Below are 13,394 nucleotides of genomic sequence, written 5' to 3'. Positions count from 1 at the left end.
GTAAGTACTGCTGGGGATATCTCTAATATGGCTGCTCGGGGAACAAGGAGCAATACAATGGCCAGTAGAGGGTTTGTTACTGGCACTTTAGACAATTTTATCATTAGGGCAAACTCAGTGATTGACCAGGGTATTATCCTCATGGAGCGCAGAGTGTCTCAGGACCTAGCAATGGCTAAACGATCTTCCTTGGGCCACCTTGCCAATGCTCGGACGCCTGTGCACAACAATCATACCAATACCACCTGCGTCCCAGCCCTGGTACATGCTCCTCAGGACGATGGCTACATCTCTTCAACTATAGGCTCCACAATTCCAGAGGCAACTGGGGTACCAGAGGTTTCATCTTTGCCTACCTCGCCCCTGAAATCACCGGCAAATCCATCGAGGGGGAATCAAAGAGCGGCAAAATACAAGAGGAAGCGGGCTGCCACTAAAGTGATTTGTCACAGGAAGACTAGAACAGCGAAGGGCCGGACTGGCAGTGTTACATCCTTAAAACCCAAGGGAGGTCCTACCTTGAATGACTTGATTGGCTCGGACACTGACTTATCCCTGTCATCTCCAGCTTCAAAAGGACCCACGACTCCGGAGCAGGTTCAGTGCATGGGGGAGGCTAAGGGGGAGGACGATATCCTCATAGAGAGACTGGGGTCCTTATTAAAGATTGCGCTTGATCCGTTAGATCAGAGACTAGCTCGCATGGAATCTCAGCTCTCCCAGCTACAACAGGCTATGGCTGGGAATGGGGTAAAAAGGAAGAAAAAAATGCAGTCGGCGGATACAGCCCAAACCAGTTCTGTGCCCATTGGGGTCACGAGTCTAGTTCATTCTCCTACTGCCGGGCCCCCTATCACAGCTGCAAACATGGCAGCTGTGGCCGCAGGAGTTGGTGCTGGGGCAGTACCGGCTGTCAATTTGAGTACGTCCACCTCAGACACGATAGAGGAGGGAGAGTCTCTACCTAATTTTACACCCCAGGTTGCGAAAAGAATTGATTTACCGCATGAAACCAGTTCATATGTGGTGGTATTGACAGGTATTCCTGAAATTAGCAACTCAGGTCAGGAATCATTTATGTGCTTAAAAAATAAAGTGACCCAGTGGCTCAATTATAATAGGCCCCTACCGCACAATGTCAAAAGTGAAGTACTGATGGTACGTAGGATAGCTTGGGTGGGACGCAGTAGAAAAACCATCACAGGCGATTGTGTTCTGGTTAATTTTAGGGACCCGCGCACTACAGGACTGAGTTGGATATGCAAGGCCTGATCTATTATGAACTGTTATAATAAAGGCAGTAGGTCGGACATATGCAGAGAAGGTACCTGTTAGATGGAATCTCACAGATTATTGTAGAAGGCAGGGGTTTTGATGTTGGCTACTCCGTGACAAACCATGGATATAAAATATTGGCTATACGAGAATCCTTGTTAGACCCTTTTGGGAGAGAAAGCATTTTGCTTTGCAACTGTCATTTTGTATACCTTTTTATTTCTAAGACTGTGTCCGATGCTTGCCATGGGTGGGCCTGAGTTAGTTAAGGTGATAAGCTATAGGCCTGTCTGGAGCACTAGGAAAAAGTTGTGTCCGATGTCTTGATATGTTATTATGAAAAGTTATGACATAGGCAGTAGGCCCAGCTTTGTTACTGGGCCACTACACTTTTAACAGTGGGTTGTTATTACACTGTGTTGGAGGCTACAGCAGATATTTTGTGACATGTAATGTCACACACTACTGTCATAGGCAAGGGTTTTGGTACTGGCCACCCACCCTGACAAACCCTGGAAGTTTCAAGGACATGATTCTTGTTCGGCACAATTGAGATGGATTGTATATTATTATGGAAACTGTATTTTTCTACATATTTGTAATGTAGTATTAAGGCATGATAGTTACCAGTTTATGTGCACTTGAGTAGGTCTGCATTGGTCAAGGTGACAAGTCAATGGTAAATGCTATAGGCTGATCGGTTCATTGGGAAAAGTAATAAAGGTGCTATAGATTTCATCGGCTTATCATGAAAACTTATGGCTAAGTCAGCAGGCCTGATTTATATATTGTGAAAAGCATGCGTTAAACACAATAGGCTTTTAAGAATGGATAATTATTACACTGCACTAAAGCTTGTAGACAGGTATTTTATGACATGGAATTACTATCATAGGCAAGGGTTTTTGTGTTGGTAAACCACCTGAACACACCATGGGGACAGAAGATGAGCAGAACAATAATTAGGCTCTCCTAGGAAGGATTTTACATTGTTTTGACAACTCAAAAATTCTACTTATTAGTAATGTTATGACAATATACCAGAGGAAAGCTAATGCTCAACACAGTAGGTCTGGATTGGTTATGTTGACAAGCCATTAATAAAAGTTATAGGCCTTATTGTTTGTGGTGAAAAGGTATGATAAAGGCAGTAGGACTGACCTATTGAGTGTGAAAGCTATAAGTCAAAATCAATAGGCATTTAAGGGTGGATTACTATTACTTTTTATTAAAGCCTACAGATAGGTATTTTGTTACATTGAATCTCACAAATTGCTGTACTAAACGAGTATTTTGGAGTTGGTTACTGTCTCCGCCAAATTGTGGGGTAGAAGATCCCGACTTTAAGAATCCTTTTAGACCCTATTAGGAGAGAGAGTATTTTGCTTTTCCAATTGTAATGTTGTATACTTTGGAATTTTATTACTGTATGCCGGATCTGTGGGAGGATTAAGCGAAATGCTTTAGGTTTAAGTTGGTTATGGTGACAAGTCAATTATAACAACTGCAAGCCTGACTGGTTCACTAGGAAAAGGTATTTTCAGATGCCATAGATCTGATCTGTTTATTAGGAAAAGTTATAACAAAGGCAGTAGGCCTGATTCATTTAAATGTGATACATGTGTGGTAATGTGTATATTTGTATTTTACTTACACTGGGTAATGTTTATCCCTGGTTAACCAGTCTACATGATAAACTCTTCCCCTTCTGAATGGGTTCTGATTTAGAATGAAAATAGGTGAGGATGAAACTCTGAGAGACAGTTACCTGGAGCGGTAGGAGGTGGTGGCTGGAGTTTCTTCTGTGGAATAAAGCTGGATTTATTTGCATCAATACTGTGTGGAGCATTTTTTGAAGCAGATCGGAATCAACTGGAGTTCACAACATGTTAAACATATGACAAAACCCTAAGATGTTTAAGGGTGAATTGTTCTGCACCATGTTAAAGCCAGCAGTCCAGTATTTAGTTACATGAACTCTCACAAATCGACAGGATTTTTGTACTGTTTTACTTCTTTGCCACACCCGAGGGGTAGAAGAATTGTATTGTAATTATGGAACACTTGGATGTCTGCACGGATCTTGTAATAAAAAAGTAATTAACTAATATAGCCATCCACATTTATAATTATACATCCATATAGACACAGAGGGTCTTTGGGTCAGAACTCTTCTGCCATTGGTCAGTGTAGGTTATACTCTAATACCATCTATGACAGTGTACTGCATGGGAAATGGTTCAATCCTTATCAGTCATTGACTCTCTTGTCCGGTGAATGACAGTATTTTCTGATCACATATGCACGTCCACCTGAAAATTAGTGTGCTTCAGTATTAGGGCTGGTTTCCTTGTTTTATAGTTTCACTCTCATCCCTTAGCTTCTTCCCTCTTTAATTTTTCTTAAGAGGATACTAAATCTCCCCCAAGAGTACTAAAGGGCCACATGCCTGCCGCTAATTTTATCTGCAGTGCGCTTAATCCCACATTACTACTTACTCTAAACCAGGCAACCACGATGGAATGCTGTCATCCACAGTTTATCCTTGTTTTACCTTTCTAAGATGACCAACACATTGGTTCTAAACATGATGGTGAAACTTTAAAATAATGATAGACTACGTAAAATGCAAGATGGACCTGATACATTTCGTTTTGTTACTGCAAGGATATTCCTACTTGATTGAAAAGGTATCATGTTTTCTTTTTTCTACTTATTCTTTAATTTATATTGCTTATCTTGCTGAGTTTGTGCTGTTTTATTGTGGTTGTGTCAAAGGGTGAATGCCAGAATGAGTCAGTGGATGAATTAATGGATGAAGAAGTGCAAAGATGAGTGGCCAAATGAATACAGAAATGTATTATGGAGTGGTTAAACCTATCAACGCACACAAGGCATTTTCATTCATAAGCCAGATGTACGGGCATTACCAATGCTTACTATCATTACGTCTTGTGAATTTTTGACCAACTAAAGGAGTGAGGCCCTTTGTCATCGGGGTTTTGCTACTTGGATCTCATCTTTGAGTTGACGGGATTTAGTCCATCCACAATAGACTAAAAAGCTGTCCGCTACCCGCTCGTTTTTGATGAACTGGTATGTGGGGTGGAGGGGGGTATCTGATGCTATATGGGGGTTTCTGAGGGCAAACTCATCTTTCCTAAAATCACTTGCCCCTCCCCCCCAATGCAAGTAACTTCAGATTTATTCTTTCACTGGGTATTTCTTTCACAAGGTCACTGAAACCGGGCAGAAGTCCCTGCTTCAAACTTCCTATTAAGCATGTACCATTTGAGGCTTGCATATTAATATGAGGATCTGGGGAGCCCTTTGTCACCAGCTCAGGACCAGCAATTGCTTTGCTAAAACAAGTTTTTTTCAAAGGCTACCAGGTTTGTTCGATGCTTCATAGACATACGTCTGAACCAACTAGCAGACAGGAGACAAAGGGTCAATACCAGAGAGTTTTCAGGTTCTATAACAAAGTGTGGTCTATGAGAGTCTAAGAGAGTCTAAGAGGGATGTTCTTGGTTCACTTCATTGGATAAGAATCCAGCAGTCCAAGACAGTACAGAGTGGACATACCCTTCTCCATAGGTATTCTATGACATTAGGTTTCCCTCTTCTGAACCCATGGCCCCTTCTCTCTATCCAGAACCTCTCTAGATTGTAAAATGTGTTTATATAAGAATACCCCCCTTAATGCTCATTATATTACTCCATGATTTCATTTCCACTGTGAAGGTTCTCCCCTGTACTCTCCCTGTTTCCGACTCCTGCTCCGCTTCACCCTCTCCATCATGTTCTCAATCCTTCCTTTCTCTCCTAGCAGTGGTTCCTCCCCATACTTCCTTCCTCCACCCAGCTCCAGACTCCCAACAACCTTTTCTGGATAAACTCTTAGAGAGACTCTCAGAACTAAGCTAGTTACTATCTACACACCTTTCAATCATAGTTTTCAGGCAAGCTTCAGGTTTCTGGTCTTATTTCACTCGTATTTTCACAACAAAATACCTTATTAAAGGTTCTTTCAGATAGGCCAATGCATTTTAAAGGGAAGTTTGAGTTGAACCTACATCAATTACCAATTAAAGTTAACAATTTCGACAGCTTGAGAGAGAATGCCCTTCACATCCCTAGCTGTTAAGTGCATTTTTGTTCATGTGAAAGCATCACAACATCATTGCCAATTCAACACCAAACATTTTTCACTACACAAAAGTCAAAACTATTAGCTTTGTCACACAACTGGCTCACCAGCACTGAAAACACTGAATTAAGTGCATTTTGACAACAAATATAATTTGACCAAATAGGGGCATCAAACAATTAAAAGAAGTAGTGTTAAATCTGCCCTTTTTCTGCCAACCTTTTCTGTCCACTCCCAGATAAGTAATCCCAGCTATGTGGTCAGAGGTTAACAACCACTGGCCTTTTCTGGGCTCAGAGGCAGGCCACTGTCCCCTAAGCCAGAATTGTTACCTCTTCCAGTAAAATATGTGTATTCCATCTCTGTATTGAGATGGGTGGCAGAACTGGTTGTCGCTCCTATGGTCTTTGGGGACCCGCTGTCTAAGCGGGTCATGGAAATGAATAGGAGAAGCCAGCTTTGACATTTCTAAGTCCAAAGAGGTAGCTGCCCTTTTTCCATGAACTCCCAGCTATTCCTTGCTAAGCGGTCTGCAGTTAACACCCACTGGCATTTCCTAGGCCCAGAGGCAAGCTACTGTCCTCTGATCCAGTGTTATGTCTCACAGCTAATTATTGTATTCCAGCTCGTGGAGCAAGGACACGCAAATCTAGTGCTAAGCCATTTCTGGCCAAGGCGTCAAAGTAAGTCTAAGAAGTAACATTTCTGTTTAAAATTCTGATATCCCCATTAATTCAGATTTTAAAAACTAAGCAGGGAATAAAACTTTGAATTTTTTTTCCAGCCCTATCCTAAATGAAGGTGGAAGTTAAAGATTTGAATACCACCTAGGTGCATTGAGGAAAGGTCAGGCCAGCCGGCAAAGCAAAATACCTTTCGGGTATTATTTCACTGTGAGGCACATTATTTTCAATATGTAGTTTGCCTTAATTCTTTTTACATACTAGCACCATTCCTTTAGAGCTTAAAAGGAAATTTTAGAGTGGACTTGTGAATACATAAAAATAAGCGTTTCCTACAAACTTGGCTATAAGATACAGATACTTTACTACTGTTTAGTAGTGATAAAGTGCAGAGTATTAAAGCCAGCAAAAATAAGGTCAAGAAATAGGTGAAAAATCTGGGGTGGCCATGCATTTGGTACAGTGCACATCTCAAGACGAAGCAGAAACCAAGTCAACATTATAGAGAACATGTAGGTGATGTGTAGACCCAGGAAAATCACAAAACGGCTCTATTTCACAAGTGGTTCAACTATAAAATCAAAGCTCATAGGAAATATTTGACTTGTTGGCAACTGAGAACTTACGTAGTGAGGACCAGTGACCACAGAAGTTAAGGACAAAAAGATAGCTGTTTTGGCTTTACAATGATACTTACACAGAGTAACCACAGAATAAAGCATAATATAGATAAATGAGACATCCAATAACAAATTGCTTACTCTAGATCGCGACATTCTATTTGTTAGGGTTAAATGGAAAAAAGTTCACACCATATCGCAACAGGGTTTGTAAAATAACACCAGCTGTGCACTTAAAGGAGCTTAAACAAGTAGCAAATCATGCAAACCATAAAAAGTAAACAATCCCGAATTTACCTTCTTTATGGTTTTCGTCTGTACCAAAGCAAGTTCACGGTTTTCGTCCGCCACGTAGAGAGCCAGCTTCACGTATGGATCACTGAAACACATAGTTAAAAGAGGATTTTCAATTTAACGCCTCGAAGACAAGCAACAGTATTTTGTGCATTAAAACCAATTAAACGAAAAAGTCCCAAAATACAAAGGAAAAATGTGGACTGGTTAAACTACTCGCACATGGACTTGGGAATCTTGAGTGCTCCATACCATGATTATATGCCTTCTACACGTTTGTCTACCAACATTCCAAACACAAGCCCACTCGCGTTCATCAACTGTAAATAGCGTGAAAATTTGAATTTAAAGCAATGCCTCATTGCTGCCACCGTCTCAACTCAACATTGATCAAGTGCAGTTAGTGCACCTCCAGATGGCGATGACAGTTGTGAAGTGAAATCTGGTCAGCTATTGGGTGCTAGTGGAACCTTTTAGCCCTCAAGAAATTGATTCAAGATGAATTGAAACATACTCAATAATTTAAAACACTGTTGTTTTTAACTTACCAGTCTTGTACCAAAATCTTTATTCAATGTGAATGAATGTATGGGAAATTTATAGAGCATATGGGTATTCCGATGAGTGCCCCGGCGCTGGAGGAGAGAGCCCATGGTACGCACCCACAGACCATGATCCTACTGCCCCACAGAGCAGAGCCACGGTTTTAATTTCCTGCGGAATGTGATCTCAAGGGGGACCGGACGTAATTCGTGTGGAAGTTCATTTTAAGTGATGGCAGCAAGAAAAGAGAATACTTTACCGCCCTTTCGGGCACACTTAATTTTAGGTTATCCACAGGAGCAGAGGTGGAACGCAGTGATCTGGACTGGAGGTACTGGACAAATCTCTTCACCAGATAACCAGGACTGGACAGATACACTGCCCTGTGAACCAGAACCATTGCTTTGAATAGGATCAGTTTCTTTACAGGTAGCCAATGGGGGGGATTACAAGACTGGAGAAATAAAAGAGTGCCTGGAGACTGGAGGAATAGAAGAGCACCTAGGCCAACGCAAAAGAAGCCTGGCCGTTGCATTTTGGGCCACCTGCAGGTGGTTCACGAAGGCCTCCACCACTCCTTAGTAGAGACTGTTCCCGTTATCCAATAGTGAGGTGATCAGCGCATGTCTCACAACTCTCCTAGACTCCAGAGGAAGGAGAGGAAGACATTTTTCAAAGTACATAGCATAGTGAAGCATTGGCTCACCATTGCAGAAATCAGCGGCCACATGGATAGGACAATGTTCAGCTTCACTCCAAGAATTTTAACCACCAAAGATGGAGAAGGCGGGCCGTCAATGCAGGGGCCAGAGATCTTCCCACCAGTTTGACACGTGACCATCATGGAATAATTTACGTCTTCCCCGTGCTGCATTGGAGTGGACTACCCTGCATCCATTCAAAAACGGCGCACATAGAGTCTGTGAAAGATGCTGCGATTGAGGCATGGAAACTGTCAAAGACAAAAAGCAACTGGGTAGTATCTGTGTAAGAGATAATTTTACACCCAAGAGGCTGGACTACAGAGGTCAAAGGGGACATGAAAACATTAAGAGGGTAGGGCTTGACCTTATGAGAAAAAGTGGCGACTCAAACAGATTGTCCTCTACAACCCAGCAAATTCCACACAATACCCCACATCATGGGAATGTTCAAAACATATTCTGAATAGATAACTTGGCATGATCATTTCCAGCTTTTTTTCAACTCAGCTAACTGTTCCATTCACATTCACTCGCTCCTCCCCATTCCCCCACACGCGGTAGTAAACTGAACCCATCAGACTGTCCTGGGCTTTGTGTGAAAATTTAAAGCATTTTCACAGGGAACAAGTCCTAAAGAAAGAATTGGGGGGCTAACCAAGTTAGGCAATATGCAAGTGACATCACAGGGCATGACATGCATGTGGCATCACAGGAAGAGGCATCACAACCCCTGACCTCGAAGGGAGTGACATCACAAGAAGTGACATTAGAACGCAAGTCTTCACACATTTAGCAGGTCTATCATGAGCACATCTGAGGACCTTACAATATTTAACAAATGGGATTTTGTGTCGGGGTTGTGACAAAAAAAGTGACAATACCAACGCAAAATCTGGGCCTCAACTTATAAACTCTGCCACAAAAAAATTGGCAACAAGGAGAAACCTGTCAGCAAACCTGTTCTACTGAACTGGTTGCAAACTCTGCATTTTAAAATACCTTAGGGGGTTAAGGCACCTCCTTCAGAGAGGTTTGTGTGCTCAGTAAATCCAGAAGAATAACAATAGAGGGTTAATGTGTCTCCTGCTAATCACATAATGTAACAGAATTTTATTTCATATAGATGGATAAGTAGGCCACTGCTTTTAACACAAATATCCTTTTGTTAGTTGCAATTCATAAATAGTAATCCTAATATAGCGCCATGAGCTTTGAAGGACGTCACTCCTACACCTTGTAGCCCTCACTGTCTTACGTAACACATCCTGGTAATTGATTTACACACGGTTATGAATTATTGTTAATGTATAATATGTATTTGTGATATAAAACACTCGGACACCCTGCACTGGGATGAGTAGCGCTATAAAAGAAATAAAAACAAATAATGTTTTTTAAATTGTTATTTGTGTAAATACTGTGGCAGACCAACACATCGGAACATGATCACAGTGCATTCATATCTCTTACATTGAGGGACTAAAAAACCAAGCATTGGCATAGCCAATAGGTCTCGCCTTTGGGACCGTATAAGTGTTTAGCCATGGAACAGTTGATGTTGTTGCACCAAGGATATTATGCTGAATAACTAAATACTTATAAGGTACCAAAGGTGAGACCTATTGGTACAAAAATGAGAAAAAACACCAGTAGCAGACATATTTCCCCCTTATCAGTACATACTTTAACCTTTAACTAGCAAATATTAGAAGAAAATAGTTTAAAATGTGTTCTACAGCAAAGACAGAAAGGTAATGTCAAAAACGAATACGGACGTTTTAATTTAAAGTTTTACTTAAGAAGCATGTCCGGACCTTAGCAGAACCTTAAAACGTGAACGGATGGCCGGTATTCTTCACTAGGATCGGTGGTAACTATACAAGTTTGGATGCTGGATAAGGCAGTTATAAGTATACCTACACAAATATGTGCATGTTAACACGTTTATCAATCAGTATGTACATGTATAAACGTACACCAAACGAGTTGTATTTCCTATTTGTAATAGCTCTTGCTGCATTAACTACCTTGTCAACGCCAGAATAAGTTGTCGTGCTTGTAAAGGTAATTCGAGCTGAATGTGTGGCTTCTTTCTGTTTCTATGGTTGAGACCGTTATTCAGTGATATGCCCCTACTAACATGGCAGCCATACCGTGATTGAATTGACGTCCAGCACAGTCTTGCGTAAAGCGGAAGAGCCAATGTTGACAGCTGCAGCAGTTGGAATGTGTTGAGCGGAGTTGTGGCTCCAGGGGACTAGAGATAATTCTTGTAAGAAAGGGTCCCCGGTGCCCCAGTGACACCATGAATCCTTCAGAAGAATGTTTGGGTCACAAGAGAAGCATCGAAGAACGATTGAAGCAGGTAAAGGCAGGGAGAGGGTGGCATCATAGAAAAGCGGGAAATGAGATGCTGCTACACACGCATAACAAACAAGAAGGATATCCTATTAAGTCAGTCAAATCGGATTACAAAACATGCCCTTGGGATGCAGCAGTGGGTACAATGTTACTAGTGCACATGTGTAAACGTCAAAAGTATCAAGTTGAAAAGTATGAGAAAAATATGTTTTCCTGTGGTGTTCTGCCCGAACCACGAGTGCAGTGATGTGCAACAGTGACGCACTTTAAGCAACGATGTAACACCTGAAGTTAAAACAAAAAAATGGTGAAGTGGATTTTCCTATTTGCTGTTTAACTACAGCTGGCCTTACTAAACATAAACACATTTAAAGAATTCATTTGGGGGTCTGACAAGCTTTTCTAGGTACCTTCTACAACAAGCCCGTCTTCGAAAGTGGTGCGCGCGCAACCGAAAGTGAAAGCAGCGCGTTTGCACATATGTTTATAATTAACGCGAGACGCAGCGGGGAAGGGGCGGAGGAGCGTTTAGAGAGCAAACAAAGCATCGGGCTTTGAAAGCTGGCAGCTGCACGTGCACATGAACGCAAGCTCTAGGCCAGCAGAAGCCTGGGGTAGCACTTTTAAAAGCACACTCCTAAATGTCTCGCAGAGCAGCGCATGCGCTGACTCAGCGAGACCAAAAAAGTCAAAAGCATGCCCCCCTCAAGTACCTATGAAGTGATAACAAGCTTTGTGCCTTGGTTTCTCCTCCCTTGCATTTGCATCTAGGTGTGAGGCTCCAAATAGCTCCACGACAAAAGGAGGCCTGACAGCCCCTTAAATTTGGACTTTGTTTTGGGCCCTTCTCGAATTTAGGATAACAAAGCCCTCTCGCCCTCTGCACGTTGTTGCTGGCAAAGGAAAGCAGACAATGTGCAGGTGCTGCTGAATGTGTCAGTAAATGACACCGGGACGAGTGCAATATATTTCTGTGGAGTCCAACTTCTTTTGCAGGATGGACGCTGTACCCTCGAATTGTGCCCAGCATTTTCGGAATGGTACGTTTGGTTTGCTACTACTGAACTATGTAGACTGACTGATAGGAAACGTTTGTAAATAAAGCAAAGGATCATAAACACCATGTCCGTGATGATGTAGAGTGAGGGGCCACCCTAAAGTCCCAACTTTCAAGTTTAAAAACGAGGTTAACTTTTTTAGGGTTTAAAAAATATACTAGTTAACAGAATCAGTGACATCTTGAAATTCAGAAATTATTTCATGTCAAACTGCGGTTTGCGATATTACATAGTTTTCACTTGTGAAGTATGTATATTTCTTGTGAGGTCTAGGGATTTTGTGTTAAGAGCGCAATGTCTTGCACATGACAAACGTAATTTTCTAAATTTTTAATTTTTTTACTAGCTCACAGTTTGAAACGAGTGTGATGGTTTCACATTTTTTTCCTGCAGGTTTCAACTGTCGAATCAGTTGCGAGTAAAACATCCACAAAGCATTCACTCTCCCATCGCCAAGTCAAAAAGATGCATAAACCCATCCCGTTTCTTTAAGCCACATGGTGAACACTGCTAGTGCATGCAGTACATATCTGCTTTCACAGTTACCAGACATTTTTTCTCCGAGTCTCAGTTTTTGCCCTGCTTAATTATTTTTTTTTTTGGTAGCATTGAGACTTACATACATACATACATTATTCCAGTGCTTTCCACACGATTTAGAACCATGACCCACTTTTTAGAACAACAAAGTTTCACAACCCACCTAGCTTTAATGGACATGAGGCCGGCGATTTTTGTAACTAAAGCAACGTGTGGTACCACACTGACATTCCCCAACAGCACATTTTACATTGAAATTGGCATCAAATGTGTACAGAGATACAATTTTACTGCTCAACTATACTGCACACATATGAAAATGTGTGGAAATGGATTTCAGTGACTGTGCATCATTTGTAAAGGGTCTTGATTTGTTCCGTTTAAAATGTTTGCTTTCATCACAGTTCAGAATTACCCAAAAAAGTGCTGGCTTTCTAAACTGCTGAACATATACAGTTAATTAACAGGTATTTAAATTTTGTTGGGTTACAAAAAAATTATGATCTACAGCCTTTCCTTTCACACTGCCTTTACCCCAGAAAGATGCTCACATAAGTCACTTTTCTATCTTCGACTGCAAATTGAGAGGAGATTTAAACACCAATCCTCACGCTAAAAATCATAAACAGCAATTTGTCATAAACCATAGCCAGACGTTTGACCTCTCTTTGAAGGGTAGAAATGTGATCAGATAAATACAACATTTAAAGGCATCTTTAGTTATTACTGGACTTTCACGACCCACCAAAAATCTGCCCCATATGCCCAAACTTTGGAAACACTGCACTATACAGTCATTATAAAACACTGTTCTTAACAGTCATATTACAAAAGGACATTTAAAAAAGGTTAAAACAAAATAAGAAATGAAAACAGACTGCCCTCCTCAAGATGTGTTTGAGTCAAATAACCTCTGTGCGATTAAAATATGAAACGAATACACCCCACGCCCACCTGGCGCACCTAAAACATGCCCTTGCTTCTCAAACCCGATAGTGTTTAAGTCCTGAGCGTCTTCCAATTCCCTCTGCTAGTCCCAGATAAAAGTGATAACTTTTTCTTCCACTCCTTCGCATTTAGATTCTTAACAATTGCAACTCCGTGGAGAACTATCCCTCTAGCTTTAGCTCCAAAAATGATTGAGGCCGCATCAGAAATGGAGTTGC

The 13,394-nt window shown here is 41.4% G+C and overlaps 1 protein-coding gene across 11 annotated transcripts in view; it reads right to left on the bottom strand.

The window, feature by feature from the left end:
* The window catches only part of NEDD4L (NEDD4 like E3 ubiquitin protein ligase), a 1,669,848-nt gene that overhangs the window by 1,055,763 nt on the left and 600,691 nt on the right, over window positions 1-13,394 (bottom strand). For all 11 annotated transcript variants that reach the window (XM_085630299.1, XM_085630340.1, XM_085630265.1 and 8 more), the window contains exon 3: window positions 7,026-7,107. In XM_085630299.1, the coding sequence (XP_085486425.1) occupies window positions 7,026-7,107 (82 nt within the window). The remainder of the gene's footprint in view (window positions 1-7,025; window positions 7,108-13,394) is intronic.

The sequence above is a fragment of the Triturus cristatus genome, chromosome 2_1, assembly GCF_964204655.1.
Source record: "Triturus cristatus chromosome 2_1, aTriCri1.1, whole genome shotgun sequence".
NCBI classification, from domain to species: Eukaryota; Metazoa; Chordata; class Amphibia; order Caudata; family Salamandridae; genus Triturus; species Triturus cristatus.
This window is presented reverse-complemented; position numbering and strand designations above follow the sequence as displayed.